Source organism: Choloepus didactylus, chromosome 8, assembly GCF_015220235.1.
Source record: "Choloepus didactylus isolate mChoDid1 chromosome 8, mChoDid1.pri, whole genome shotgun sequence".
In the NCBI taxonomy this organism is placed as follows: domain Eukaryota; kingdom Metazoa; phylum Chordata; class Mammalia; order Pilosa; family Megalonychidae; genus Choloepus; species Choloepus didactylus.
The window spans coordinates 84,714,561-84,730,492 of NC_051314.1; the positions used below are offsets into that span (position 1 = coordinate 84,714,561).

At 37.3% G+C, this 15,932-nt stretch overlaps 1 protein-coding gene across 3 annotated transcripts in view; it reads right to left on the minus strand.

Annotated features, from left to right (window-relative positions):
* Nucleotides 1-15,932, minus strand: part of DIP2B (disco interacting protein 2 homolog B) — a 285,417-nt gene that overhangs the window by 102,532 nt on the left and 166,953 nt on the right. For 2 of the 3 annotated variants that reach the window (XR_005218442.1, XM_037846827.1), the window contains exon 3: nucleotides 2,757-2,885. Coding sequence is in view for 1 of the 3 variants with exons in the window: in XM_037846827.1 (XP_037702755.1) it covers nucleotides 2,757-2,885 (129 nt within the window). In the remaining 2 variants the exon portion in view is untranslated. Of the gene's footprint in view, nucleotides 1-2,756; nucleotides 2,886-10,408; nucleotides 11,210-15,932 lie in introns of those variants that run through there. The other variant, XM_037846828.1, reaches the window with a different exon arrangement.

A 15,932-nucleotide genomic window follows, 5' to 3' on the forward strand; every position in this document is an offset into this window, starting at 1 on the left:
CCAAAGCACAGTTCATAATTTCCTCTTCAGTGCTGTCTACTTATACATATCGTTCCTTGAAAAAAAGATTCTTGTGTTTTCCTCTGTGTATCTTTGGCATCTGACACTGTGCTTGACTCATAGGAGGTCTACAATAAATGCTTGCTGAACTGAATTCAATTTAGCTTCCTTGGCACGAAGAGTGTATTAATACAGAAAAAAATGTTCCTAGTGCATCAGTGCCAGCCACCTTAACAAATGTCACCAGATTAGAGATCAGATTTGCACTGAGACAGCAAGTTCAGTTAAGGTGACAGAGAGAGTAACTGTTGCATTTGGCCCCCAGCATTAAGGCAGAAGAATCCATAGTAGAGTAAAAATCATTAAGAACAATAATCAAGATTTAAGACTTAATTCACTTATCCAGAGCTATCACTCAAAAAACAAAACAAAACAAAATAAACAAAAACCTAATTGTTATTTTTCTGTTTAAAATTAATATATATATTGCAAAAAGACAGAAACATATATAATGCTAAAGTGAAAATTTTCCCTAGACCTACACCTACCATCTCCCAGAAACAATCCCACCTGGTATATATATTTCTCCAAGTTTCTATGACTATATCTAAACTAAAATATGCAATTATCATTATCATTTATAAAAGTAGGATCATATTCTACATATTGGCTTGACTTTTTTACTTAAAATACATTTTGTATATCTGTACAAATGGGTCTACCTCATTTTTTAAAAATCAATGTTCACAGAATTCCATTGTGTGGATACACTGTAACTTACTTAACCACTATATTATTATGAACAATATTACAAAAAACATGCTTGTACATATATTTTTGTGCATCCACGTAGGTGTTTGTATAAAACAAATTCTTAGAAGTGGGATTTCTGAGTCAAAGAGTATGAATATTTAAAGTTCAAAAAATACTGCCAAACTGTTGGGCTATGACTTTTAAGACCATTGTACCAACTAACTTTTGGCTCTGAAATGAAATATTTTTTACTGTCTTTTTATTATACTATTTTAGTTTCCCTGAAGTTTACTTGGTTCAATTGATTGCCATATTTGATTGACTCTATGATGCCATTTTATTACATAAAACATATCCCGATAAGTTAAAATACGAAAAGTATCTTTGTTATTAGATGAAATGTGGTTATTAGCTGTCTTGGAAAAGAAATGATCAACCATTTATACCAAGAGCAAGCACTTTCTGAATAAAACAACAACTCATGTAGCCAATCGAATGCTTATATTTATTAATTAAAAACAGAAGCACATTTCCAAAAGTATTTTTGTATGTGATATGAAGCATGTGATAGCAATTTGCCAAAGAAAATAATTATTTACATTAATAAAGCTTTACAAAGGCACATAACATTTGGATAACTAGTAATTACAGAGCATGGTCTTCCCTGCTACAAGGATTCATAGCAACAGATTACAGAACAAGCCAAACCACCCAACAATTTTCTAACAGGATATCTGGGCCCATACACCTATGTCAGAAGGAGATATTCCCAATTACTGTATTAGCAAAGCCTTTTATTTGATAAGAACAGGCAGCTCTCTTAAATGGATTTGACTCATTCACCAGTATACAATTCTTCTTGATCTTTGACAAAGAAATCACTTCAGAAGTTCAGTCCCCAGACACGGCTGCCTTTGGCTATCTCTGCCAGAAGCACGCAGAAGCTGAGTATCACTTTCTAGCACTATATGTTCGAGCTGAGCAAGCTGATACAAATACTCCCTTGAAGTCCTTTTTTGTTTTATTTTTGTTGCTTTATTTGAGGTGACTAACTTCTCAAGAGATTAACACCAAGAGTTGTCAGAATGACTTAAAATCAGACCATTTTCCACCTTAATTATCAATTCTGTTTCCAGTATACTTGATACTATAACATACATGTGCAGAAAAGTGCACTTTGCCTTGATGTGCAGGAAAAAGAGGTACTAAGTAAATAACATACTTGAAATTTCATACCCTTTTGGCTAATCACAAAGAACAGAATCAGGTCAGATGATCTAAACTATGAATAAATATAAGCTCTTACACTGTGTCTGAAACATGAAACATTAAGACAATTTAGATTTGATTATGATAGGTTGAAATGTCATAGGCGAAAATAAGCCTCTACCACTTAGAATTTTCCAGTTATACTCACTAGAATCAGCAGTAAATTCTTCCTGTGTACCCATTACTTTATTCCTAATGCTTGCAATTTTTATTAAACACACCTACATTCTCCAGCTATTTTTACATATAACATTAGCATGTAACCCTTCTAATGACTGGGAGTTTACTAATTTGAAATTGCATGGTGAGTTTTTGTTCCAGATCTGTCATCAAGAGACTATTGATGAATAGCTCTGGCAAACACAGAAGGACATGCCTCTTCCAACAGAGTCCAATGAGCTCTGCCCAGTACCATTCCATGTGACCCTAACCTTCTGCTTTCTTGTTTATTTATTCCCATTGTCTTTTTGTCTGGCTCCTCTTCTTAAGACTGTTAAATTCCTAGAGGGAAGAAACTGTCTATTTGCTCTTGTATTCCCAGCAATTACTGAGTACCTACTAAGTCTGGCACATAATAGTTACTCAATAAATGACTGATGAACGAATTCACATAGATCCGTTGGTGCTTCAAGGGAATAAAACAAAACAAATATTAGAAGCTCTCAGGATACACAGTCTACATACTAAAGTCAGTAAAAACTATTCAGCTGGTAGTTTTGCAAGTTCCTTCTCACCTGAGCGATATCGTTCATCCCTGGCTCCCCCAGATCGAGTTCGATGGTATTTTGAAGGAGCAGAAGTTTGAGATGCAGATGGGGTAGAGGTCTGGTTTCTATGTTCTTTTTGTATTGCTGAATCAGTTTCTAAAAAGAGATATGGAAGACGATTATCCAATAGCAGTGATAGCAAACATTACCTGAGCACTTTACAGAATTCTAGTAACACTTTGAGGTAGGTACTATTATATTATTTATAGTAAGGGTTAGAGAACGTTAATATACATACATAAAAATGACGCAAAGACATTATGCAAACTGAAAAGGCCATTACAGAGAATCCAAGAAGCATGAACGTGGAGGTGCATATGACCCTCCAATACTGCACAGTGATACAAAGAATAGCCTGGGGAGCTTTAGCCTCCCCCACCATAAGCCACTGCAAATAAACATGTATTTTAAGCAAAAACAGGGTGCCTGTTATACAAACATAGCTTCAGGTCAAGTCCACTAGCCCTTCTTCCAACTATATTTCTACCCTAAGCCCTTTCTATGTGAAAAATGGGAAGTCATCACTGAACCTGTCCCTTTCCAGTCCCTGATCTGTCACCATACTTTGTCGTCCCAACATTTACTGCCTTAGAGAAATTTGGGAAGGGGGAAATAAGCAGAAGAAAATCTAAGTTCTGATACTTTACTGCCCTTTTTTTCAAATGGTGTTAGCTGTTAAGTCATACTTAAGTTTCTTAAGCAGCACTTAGTTTTCCCAAGAAAGCAGTTTATACATAGCAAATTAAGTGCCTAAGAAGTAAGATGTCACCTATTCAACAAATGCACTGCTCCAGACCACAGCTGAGAATCAGCCTATAAGGTCAAAAAATAAAAAAATCAGATTCAAAGCACAGTGGTCTGGGGAGTACAAACAATAGTTCCATGTACCTCAGTAAAGGTTAAGGGCATTAAGGTATTACAGGGAACTGATATTCACAAGATAATGTTATATCATTTTTAAAAAATGGTTAGCATACTGGAGAGGCCACGTGTAGGAGCTCTAGTCCCAGCTGAGCCTACCTTTTCATCTGTCCCTTTTTACCAGACATGTGAATGAAGCTATCTTGAACCTTTCAGACCAGCCCATCTACTTGCTAAAAATCATTTGGTGACTCCAGTTGGCACCATGTGGAGAAAAAGAATCTCTCAACTGAGCCCTACCCAAATTCCTGACCCACAAAATCATAAAATTTAAGTTTTTGTTAAAAAAAAAAGGGGGGGGGGAATAGATTATTTTTATATATTGTTTTAGTGGCTTGGAGTTATGTACCCCAGAAAAACATGCTCTTATCTTAATCCTTTCCTATGAGCAGGAACCCATTGTAAATAGGACCTCTTGATGAGGTTACTTTAGTTGAGGTGTGGCCCAACTGAATCAGGATGGGCCTTAATCCTATTACTGGAGGCCTTACAGGGAAGCCTCAGAGAGAGAAGCCACTGGGAGCAACCAGAAGCCAGAAGTCAACAGAACCTGAAAGAGAAAGAAGATCCCACCATGTACACTGTCATGTGACAGATAAGCCAAGGAACCCCTAAGACTGCCAGCCAGCCAGAAGATAACAGATCCCAGGAGGAAGCAAGCCCCTACCCTCTGAAACCCTGAGCCAATAAATTACTGTTGTTAAGCTAACCCACTGTATGTTACTTGTTTTAGTAGCTGAGAAACTAAGATAACTGTGTTTATAAGAAAACATATTTTAGGAGGCTCTCCATTGTAGTGTTTTTACGGATGATCTAGAAAGCCTTATTTTTGACAGGTCCAGTTAGCTGAGATTTTTATTGTAACATGTATTGACTGAGCAGTTCATGTTTTAGACACTGAGATTATTTGGGGGATGTAAATTCAAGTTTTAATCAAGGTAAATTCTCTTGATAATCTACTTCACAGAAGGGCTATACTGAATTCTTAATATTTTCCATACCCTGTTTCATTTTCTAGTTTTATTCATCTAAAACAAGGGTCAGCAAACTATAGCCCATGGACCAAATATGGCCCACTGCTTTTATAAATAGTTTTATTGGAACACAGCCATGCTTATCAGTTTACATATTGTCTAGGGCTGCTTTCATGCTATAAAAGCAGAGTTAAATTGTTGCTACAGAGACCACATGGCCCTTGAAGCCTGAAATATTTATTATCTGACCCTTTATGGAAAGTTTGCCAACCCCTTTTAATAATAAAAGCTAACATTAAAATGTTCTGTGCCAGGCCCTGTGTATATAGAAATTTCCACATATTGTATTATTTACTCCTCACAATAACCCTATGAAGTTGGCACAATCATTATTCCCCTTTTACAGAAAAAGGAATAGAGACACGGATTAATTTACCCCAAGTCAGGGAATGACAGGAACAGGATTTAAACCCAGTCTGTCTAACTCCACTGGTTCTCAACCAGAAAGCGTTTTGAAAATTCTCCCATGACACTTAAAAGGAAACAATCATGATGATGGTAGAACAACCTTGCAAATATAATTAATACCACTGAATTGTATATTTGAAAGTGGTTAAAATGAGACAGACATGTTATGTCATATATGTTACCATAAAAAAAATTTAAGACAAAAAGAGGGAAAGGGAAAGTTAGAAGATCAGGATTTATATTCAACAGTCAGATAATAGTTAAAAAGAAAAAAACAAAAAAACAAACCTGCTGTCACGTAAAAGATTCTGCAAAAAGCCTCTCCAAATAAAATTTCCAGGTATCCATTAAGTAAATTATTTTTAAACATTCAATTAACTTTAGAGAGAGAACAAAAATTAGAAAGAGGCTATTTTTATTTATATGGTCAGATGAAATATTCAGGAAGGAAATTCGATGAGCACAAATGAATTATTATGCTTATCACTATGCATATGGTTTACTTAGAGAGAACACCAAGTTTTATAACACTACCTTTGTATTAATTTTTTGGTCATATCATGATAATATATACTAATTACCTACCACTAATTATTTTATAAATAAATTTTATAAATAAATAAGCAAATTTACAAGGCCAGACCAAACCACCCTGCTAAGAAATATGAGATAGCTAATAATCCAAAGGGTAAAAAGAATTAACATGAATTCTCACTTTACAAAGGATGGACATAAAAGGTTTAAGACAATGTGGGTAAAGAATAAAAACTGTTACAAAGAAATGACAGGGAGGTGATAGGGAACTGGGAGTTGATCCAATTGTTTTGGAGAAGGAACTAAGAATTGGAGAGAATGAACACTTCCACTCAGGATTATCCAGAGGTCATCACAGATCAAACTCCAAGGAAATATAATGCAAATAAAGACATCTGATGGGAATTGAGAGTCAGATGACACTTAGCTAAGAGATCTACTAAACTGGTACTACAAAAAAAAAGTCTCACAACATGCTATTCACCAAGCAACATAAATACGATGCTCTGCAAGGCTCATCTCAATTCCCCCTTGGGAATTAAGCCATCCAAGCAGACCAGTTCTCTTTCAGATTTAAAATCATGACAAACATTTAGTTGTAGCATGCCAGAAATGAAACCAAAAGATCAATTTGCAGTTTCAGTAAGTGGCTGACAGTTCCTTCGGTGAGCATTCCTCAGGTGCCCAAAGCACAATGCCACAAAAACATGAATTTCTAACAGAACAACCCCAGATTCAAATGTGTAATGTACCGGCTGCAAGTTCACAAGAGGCCATTTAAAAGAGATATAAAAGAAGAAAAAAAGAAAGTAAAATGAATTCCTAAGAATTGAATCACTTTAAGTACAAATAGTTAATCTTTTTGAAATGGGAATAATCACTCCAATAAATTTTTATTTCTATATATTGGAGTTATTTTAAAAGAAGATTTACAAATATATTTTAAATGTGCATTGAAAAACTGGAAGCAAATACAGTAAATGTTAATAGCAATTATCTCTAAGGTGATAAAATTTCAGATGTTCTACATTTTTCCAATAGGCTTTACTTGGTTTTATGTTGTCTACAATTTAAAAAAAGTACTCTCTCTCTGAATATAAAAATAATATATGTTCATAGAAAATTAAGGATATACAATTAATTGTAAAGAAGAAAATAAAATTATATTGGATTTCCTTAATTTGAAGGTCATGTAACATGGACTAGATTATCAAAATAGATTAAAATAATATTCAGTTTTCTGATTGCTAGAAAAATTATGATGCTATGAGCAGGATTTTCCAACCTTTTAAAATCATTTGTTCCCTCTTCCTTTCCCCCCAAATCAATGCATATTTGGGAGTGAGGAGGAAAACTAAGTTCTCTCAGGATTAAAAGAATTATAGAAGGCTTATTCCCACCTTAGCTTCCTTGTAAAGATAATTTATTATGGAAGGATCAGAAAACATTGTACCTTAGGCCTCATCAAAAGAGAGGAAGAAGGCGCCTGGGGGCCTGAAACAGTTTGCATAATGTGATAGTGAAGAGGCAGCAGAGAGAGCCAGCTGGTAAGTGCTGTTCAGCTGGGCAGGCAAGACTCAGCCAAAGGGTAAACCATTCCCTGGCCAGGGTTTCATACTCCAACCTGATCTTAGGAATTAGTTAGGGCCCTAAAATCCAGACTATCAGGCCTCCTACCCTGAAGGTTCTAGGTGAATAGGTAGAGCAGGGCCTAGAAATCTGAATTTTAAAAATCCCTAGAAATCTTACTATCAGGCAAGTTTGAGAAATCTTGGTTCAGCGATGGGTAGTAGTCATTTCTTTCCCAAGTATTTCTTAAGATTCCACTGAATGCCAGAAGACAGTATGGATACAACTGTTAAATAAAAACAGATACGGTCTTGGCTCTCTCAGAGTTTACAAGCTAATTAAGGAGACAATCAAGCAATTCTAATAGCATGCTATTAAAGGGCTATGGGAGAACATTAGAGGGGTACTAAATTACATTTGGGAAACAAGGAAGGCTTCCCAGGTAACAGGATACAAAGTTGAAATCTAAACTATGTGGGGGAGTTAGGCTGACATATTTCTTGGGGTGTGGTTGGGGTGGGGGGCTCAGGTTCCAGACAGAGAAAACTGCCCATGCACAAATCAAGAGAGAACAGACAGAGGGCATAGCCTGCTTTGCTCAGTATGGCAAAGTGCAAATGAAAATGCAAAGCGCTATGACGTAAGACTGCAGAGGTGTGTAAGGTCAGGCCTCAAAGGGCCTTGTAAGCCACACTGAATAGTCTAGACTTTATCCCAAGGACAATGAGAAGGCAAAGAAGAGTCAATATGAATGACCAAGAATCTCAAAGGCAGGAGGAATAAATCAGCAGGAAACCCAAGGAGGAAGGGTTGGGTAGGCCCTAGGAGAGAAATGATTTGGTGTCATTTTGCTCACTACAGCACACTTAGTTCCTAGCACAATATCTAGCATAGGTAGAGGCTCAATAAATATTTATTAAATGAAGGAATAAATGAACAGAACTCTATCTGTGGTCCCAGAAGCCAGATAGTGGGACTGGCAAGAAAGAAGCAAGAAAAAAGGAGTCCAGGGGATAGGGGAAAAAACATGGAAAGGATGGAGAGGAGGTTGGATGGTCCTGGGAGTTAAGACCTTAGCAAAGGAGTTCCATTATCAGAAGAGATGGGAAGGACCAAAGACAGGCAACCTGAGACAGAGAACCATGTGGAAGGCCAATGGTCAGCACTAGGGCATGTACACAACTTTCAGGCAATCTGTTTGCCTTGTTGAGAATGCTGTCTTTGTTTCTATTTCTTTTCCTATTTTCTATCCTCATTTACAGTCTAATTTATAGCATGTATAGTCCATACTACCCCACTGATCACTTATTCTCTCATTCTGATACATTCTCATTCTGGCAAAGTGATTCTCAACAAATTTTCCATCCCAGGACACCAGAAGAAAAGTGTTTCCTCACTAAGTAACTGTGGCTTGTTAAAGACAATGTTTTTCAACCAGATCATGTGTATGAATGTATGAATATGTGTGGGTGCTTTGCATTTCATCTTGTCCCCCCCACCCCCCCACCCCACACACACACCAATCACCCCATAGGGGTATATCATTCATGGGCTTTTTCAGACCACTTTAGATCTCCTATTCAAAGATTTTGTAAACGGCTCTCTACAATGGGTGAGCTGCTAGTTAAAAAGTGCTGTTTTAGTCCAACTAACTGTATTTTTCCACAGAATACACAGGTTATACAAATACTTAAGCTATAGCATATATCAAGAGAATAATCTACCTGAAAACTGGCAAAAGAGAGTTTCCTAAGAGTACACTGCTAACTAGTGGCAGATTCAGGACCTGAACCCAGGTCAGGTCTTCACTGACTTCAAATACAATCCTACTTCCTAAACAGGTTTCCTAAAATATATAAATTATCAAGACTGCAACAGAAAAGTCAAGAATAACCACAACATTTTAAAAACTACTGATTTTTGTACCAGAAGACAGGCATTAGGGCTACCTCACAAAGAATGGGTTTACTTGAGAGAATAAAGGCCAGATGCAGAGGGCAAAGAAGAGTAATAAGAAAGTGGAAGAAATGTGTATAGAACAAATATCTGAGATCTAGTATTAAATGCAATAGGACAATAGTGGGGAATGAAATTAGACAAAAGAAGTAAACAAAATTTTTCAAATTAAGGGACAGCAGCATGGTTAAAGCAAGAGACGTTCCATAAATGAAAAGTATAAAATGCTTGAATATATACGACAATAATCATGTAATCATGAAACTGATTATCTTTTGTCTCAATAATCCTGCCTTTTGGAATAAAGCTACTGTATTTTGAATAAGATATGCACAGTTTCACTGCCTTAGAAAGGAAAAATTAAAAGCAAAGATGAAATTAACGTGTCAACATGAGATATGTATATTCCATTAAAAATGAAAGATATGTAGACCATGAAGACGCTTTAAAACGTCTAAATGAAATAATGTCAAGTGATAAAAAAACACAAAATACTATGTATACAATATGATTACAACTGTGTACACAAAAACGATTTATATACAATATGAGGATCAGATGAGGAGGTAAAATCCTGTAAGTATTTGGAACAAGGTACTGATGAGGAACTCTGTAGTTTTCTTTACCATTTCATTACTGCTTTGTTTATAGAAAGAGTTTTATTTAAAACCAAAATAATTTTTAAAGATACTAAATACAGATAAATGCTGGACTGTCAGCCTCACAAATGAAGCCTTTTAACTTCTAAATCCTAGTGTGAAACATGCTAGAGATCCAAAGGAAAGAACTACTCAGTGATTATTACACACCAATAGCTTCAGTTCTGGGATTCTGGATGTTTCCAACAATCGGTTATACACAGTGTCCACTAGGGGTCACCATTATGTTTACAGAGTGATGATGTTATGATGCTTATTAACAATAAATTTAAGAAAATCCCCAAATTTTAACAACTTCTACAATACAAAACATTCCTTCTCAATGATCAACATGTGCATAATTTACTGTTCTTTGGCAAAATGATACATCCGAGTCGTCTGAGTCTACTGTTTGAATATAATCACAGTGATAATATGGAAAACTGGTTGATATTTAGTAGTTTAAAAGTACACAAAATTTCCATTCTGGAAGATAGAAGAACGCCAAACTTGGCTCCTTATCATTTAATTCTGCCTATGATTTAACAGATAGTCTCACCTCTAAGATCAAGAGTGAAGCAGGATGTATTGTGAGAATCAGGTAACACAATCCAACTTTCATTTTAAGGGGGAATAGAACAGGCATGCTCACTGGCCTTAATGCTGATTTCTAGAGAAAGAATATATTAAAGAAGTGGTCACCAATTCACATATATCTTTAAATTGTGATGAGTAACAAGAAGGAAAAGAACAGGACTCTCTGAGCCCACACAATGGGGAATTTTAATTGTATTAGTTTCAGGGAAGGTCTCTTTTAAAAGAAGATAATGATGTAGAACTTAGGCAGAGAGAGGGAAACGACACATTATACAAAATCATGATGCTTGCAGAAGTCCAGTGAGGGAGAAAAACCCATCTGTGTATCTAGAAAGACTAGTGGGTCTAAACCACAACGAAGAGATAGAATGCTCTAAAATGAGGCTGGAGAAGAAAAGGCAGGTCAGGTGACTTGTCTTAGGCCAAGTGGACAGTCTACAAAGGACTTAAACGAGAAACGACAGAATAACAATGAAACTAACATTTCTATGGCTCTTGAAACTTTCATACACACCAATTCATTTTATCTTCACAATAACACTGCCTGATAGATACCATTAAGGAAGGAGGATGCCCTTCACAGATTTAATTTGCTTTTCTATAGTGAGAGTATGCCAATAATCACTTTGAATCATTATAGAGACCCCTTTGCACCCCATTCAAGAAGTGTGGATGGGGGTAGTGAATGGGGAACCTCGAATCACTTGGGGAATCTTCCCTGGGAACACCCATAAATCACCGAGGACAGCTTTCCTTAGGAAGACAGACTATTAACCTCACTGCCTGGGCATAAGAGGGAGGAATTGGGAGTCCAGTGTTTGTGCCTGATTCGTACAAGTGGGCTCTGGGAGAGAAGGAGGTTGGGGGTTCTGGGTTTGTGAAGTGGCAGGCATCTGAACAGACTCTGACCCGGAGCTTCCTAGGCTACTTGACATCAGTAGTACATGAGGTATATGAAATGGTTGTGCATGGGATTAAAACAGCACACCACCAAGGAGTCCAAGTGGAGTGTACCTTGGCTGAGCCAAGCAGAGTGGGCTCCTCCTTCAGAAAGCTTAGCAGTGGGCCAGTATTACTGGTCACGTGAAGGGGACTGGTTTTCAACAGCAACCCCCGTAAGGCATTGAGAAGCAGTAGCACACACTGGGGCTCCAGCCTTTTGGGTGTGGAAGCTGAGCTGACCACCTGTCCTTTCACATTGCCTCTATCCCTGGGGGTTCTTGAACAAATCAAGGAGAAACAGAACCCCAGAAGAAGATACTGGACTTCCTTCTGATAAGGCAGGTGGGGGCAGATATGACTGCAATGTTTGCTCCAGTTCATAGTGATTATAATACTATCTAAACCCAGTAAATAGAAGAGCAGAACTGTGAATGGAATAAAAAAAAATTCCATGTTCTTTGCATTACACTGTTCCTTAAGAAGGAACCGTTAAATCAAAATGAGATAGATAAAATAAAAGAATCCATCCCCGTCCCCACTATATAACACAAGAGACATATTTGTCTACTTAATATTTATATAATTGTAAGTGTTCTATAGCATTCCAAAATGCCATTTCTGATTTCAAAAACTGGTTTTAGTTCACATACCTTTGAATTTCTAAAGTACTTTGCTTAGAACTCTCTTACACTGCTTACTGTATGCTATCTTTTGTGATTCTCATTTGTATACCAGTCTTATGTCTCCTACTACAGTATAAATAACTTGGGGTCAGAGGCTGGCCTTATTCACCTTGTATCTCCTGCAAGGTGAAAATTTATTTTGGTTAAAATAAATTAAATAACTAATATTTGTCTGTCTCCCCACCTCGACCAATGATAGTGAGTAGCTGGGATAAAACAAAGATAGAAATGAAGAGAATATGTTAACCTGAAAAGGTTGCTTATTTTTGCATCTCTCTAAGTCATATAAGCTTTATGCAAAAATTTGTGCCTCTTGCATTTTCATATACTTACATGAGGTCATTAGGAAAAAAACTAATAAAAAATTGGTTTAGACTATGCTCAAAAGAAGGAGTCAGAAGGGGCTTTCGGGTCGTCTTTTGTCTCATTTTTTAACCTGGTCACATACATGCTTGTACAATTTCCAAAGGCAGCACTGAACTTAGAAGAGCAGTGATGAAAAGGGTGTGGAACAGCTCACAGATGCAGGGTTATGTGTACGTCCTGTAATACTGGTGAGCAAATACCCTCTAGCAAAGTAAGCAGCAATCACAAAAGGAATCCAAGTTTGGGAAAAACCTTTGGATCACCAGAATTTCTTACCAATATGAGCTAGAGAATAGCCAATGAGCAACATAACTATATTCATAAACTGATAAGCCTATGGTGAGGTTCTGGGTAAATACAATGTGGGCACCTACAGGCCAAGGAGGAACACATAAACAGCAAGATCCCATTTTGAAGGGAAGGGGGACAGACTCAAATAAATGAAGTAAAAGTCAGTAGAACAGACCAAAGGATGAAGGAAGAAAAACAAATACTGAAAGGTCACAGAAATCTCAAATCTGCGAAGACAGAATGGAAATGTTTACACCAATGTCATCAAAAATAGGATCTCCAACAATGTAAACATTTGGGTCTAAGAGAAGAGGACACTGTAAACCTCCAAGGGCAATTACAGAGCAAAGAGCTGCCAAACAGCTGAGGTAGATCTCCCACTTGCTCTTCTCCGACTTACCCAGAGAAGAGAGGCATGTTCAGTTTCAACACTCCCATCAGGCTGTTGTGAAGACAGTACGATCAGCTAGCTGGTGGACAGCCAAGAAGTAGTACTAAGATATGAGATCTTTTAAATTCATAGAAATTTTCTTACATAGAAATGTTAGGATAAAGAATTCTGATTAAACATGGCAGAATGAACACTTCTCTCTATGCCCACTACTTACCAAAATGCTACTAGCATGATTGAAGGACTGTAGTAGGAAAAAAAACAATCAGTTCCAATAGATGCAGGGGGAGAAAGGGCTCCAAGAGTTATCTCTACAAAAATAATAATGAAATTCATAGATTAACTCTGAAGACAACAAGAAGTTATATAAGATATGACATATAATCATAGTAAACTATGTTACTCAGCTGTGAACTGTGAATACTATATGCATAATCACAATAATGCAAACACTGAATGCTGATTTAACATTCTATTGTACATAGAGTCCAAAGTGAGTATAAGAAGGGAAATGTGAAGAGGGGGTAGAGGGAGAAATGGAGTGTGCAGTGTTTGTATGTCTGAGGTTGAAGAAAAGATATGTTATAAAGAAAAATCCTAACTTTCTGTACCAGAAAATGAATTGTAAAATGCCTTAAAATGGGAAAAAGTAAAAAAAAAAAAAAAAAAAAAGTTATTTAGAAACAGGAAAAAAAAAAAAAACAACAGTTAACAGTTGAAAGAAGCAGTTTCTAGGGAGGGAAGAAGAGGATGAGAGGCAGACACTGTTCTTTTTTTATTGTTACAAACCTTGTAGTGCAATTTGACTATTTAAAATGAGTATATAAATTAATTTTATTTAAAAATAAAAATTAAATTAAAAAAGAGAAATGCTAGAATATCAAATAAGAAATAACATACTGTGATGTTTAGGTTCATGTGTAAAACTGGCCAGGTGATGGTGCCCAGGTGACTGCTCAAGAAAGCAATGGCCTAACTCTAACTGCAAGGACATTTGTGGCTGGTTAGTAAACAAGAAGGCTGGTTTATTAAATCATCAGTCAGCTGGCTGTAGCTGTGACTGATTACATCAAAGAAGTGCGTGTCTTCTACAATGAGAGAATTCAATCAGCTGAAATTAATTCAAACAGTTGAAGACTTTTAAACGAGACCTTCACTTCTTCGGCTAACCAGCGAAGCGTTTCCTGAGGAGTACATCGGAGCTGCCAGTTGCCTGCCTGAGGAGTTCATCGAACATCTTCACTGGATTTCCCAGTTTGCTGCCTGCCCTACCGAACTGGGACTTGTGCATACCCACAGTTCTGTGAGACACTTTTATAAAATTTTATATTCATGGATATCTCTTGTCGATTCTGTTTCCCTAGAGAACCCTAATTAATACACCTTGGTACCAAGAGTGGGGTGGTTCTTGAGAAACAGAAATTTAAAATGGGATTTTACAATTGGTTTTCTACTCTGATTAGATTCAAAGGCACTAATGACTCCATTTCCAATAATGAAGATGGCAGCGACAGTCCATGGCATGAGTTCGCAATGAAGATACACAAAATATCACCGTTTGATTCTCCTAATCATACTCTTGTACGAAGCAAGGTTCTGGGTGACAAAAGTGTTTCTGACACCTTAACAGAGTTCTGCAGAGCTAAGAGGTATAATGACATTGGCTGGTTGCTCTTAGATATGTTGGACAGAGTTATACGAGAAAGGGGAGAGTTAAAGGCTTAATTTGAAACTTAAATGCCGTATGACAGACGTAAAGGTTTCTATGTGTGCCCTGAAAGAAAATCTTATTTCCTGTGGCTGCAGACTGCAGATTTCTGAAAATCAGACCCAGAGTCTCGCTGTATGAGTAGCAGATTTACAACATAAACTAAAATCTCAACCTCACAGGGTATATCTGCTGTTAAAGTAAAGGCATTGATTGGAAAAGAATGGGATCCTGAAACTTGAGATAGGGACATATGGATTAATAATAATGGCAGTGAAGACATTGGAACCCTGGATTCTGCTGAGTCTTTGTTAGATACACCTGTAGTAGTCTGTCCTGAGGAAACAGCCCCCCCACCTCCAGTCTGCATGAGGAGACAGCTAAGCAACCTCCAGCTTGCTTTGAGGGAACAGTTTCCCGAATTCAAGTCTGCCCTGAGGAGCCTGCCATCCAACCTCCACCTAAAAAGACTAACCCTTCAGTGCCTGCCAACCTGTAATCACCTCCCCTAAGGAAGCAGCCCTTACTCCTCTGCCTGGAGAGATTAATTCTGTTTCATGAGATGAAATGGCAACAGAATGTAGTGAGGTAAATGGCTTGAGGGATACTTCTAATTCTCTTCATGACCCACCCCCACCACCAGTCTTTGCGTCAAGACCTATAACCAGACTAAAGTCCCAACAGGCCCCAAAGGATGAGGTACAAAGTGTGACCCATGAGGAAGTACGCTATACTCCAAAAGAACTGTATGAGTTTTCCAATTTATACAGGCAGAAATCAGAGGAATATGTGTGGGAATGGATATTAACGGTGTGGGATAATGGTGGAAGGAATATAAGGTTGGATCAGGCTGAATTTACTGATATGGGCCCAGTAAACAGAGATTCTGCATTCAGTGTTGTAGCTGGAGGGGTCAGAAAGGGCATTAACAGTTTGTTTGGGTGGTTTGCTGAACCCTGGATCAAAAGGCGTCCGACATTACCTGAGGTCGAAATGCCAGAACTGCTATGATATAATGTAGAGGAAGGGATTCAAAGGCTTACAGAGATTGGAATGTTAGAGTGGATTTATCACGGAAGACCTACTCACACACCCCTGGAATGTC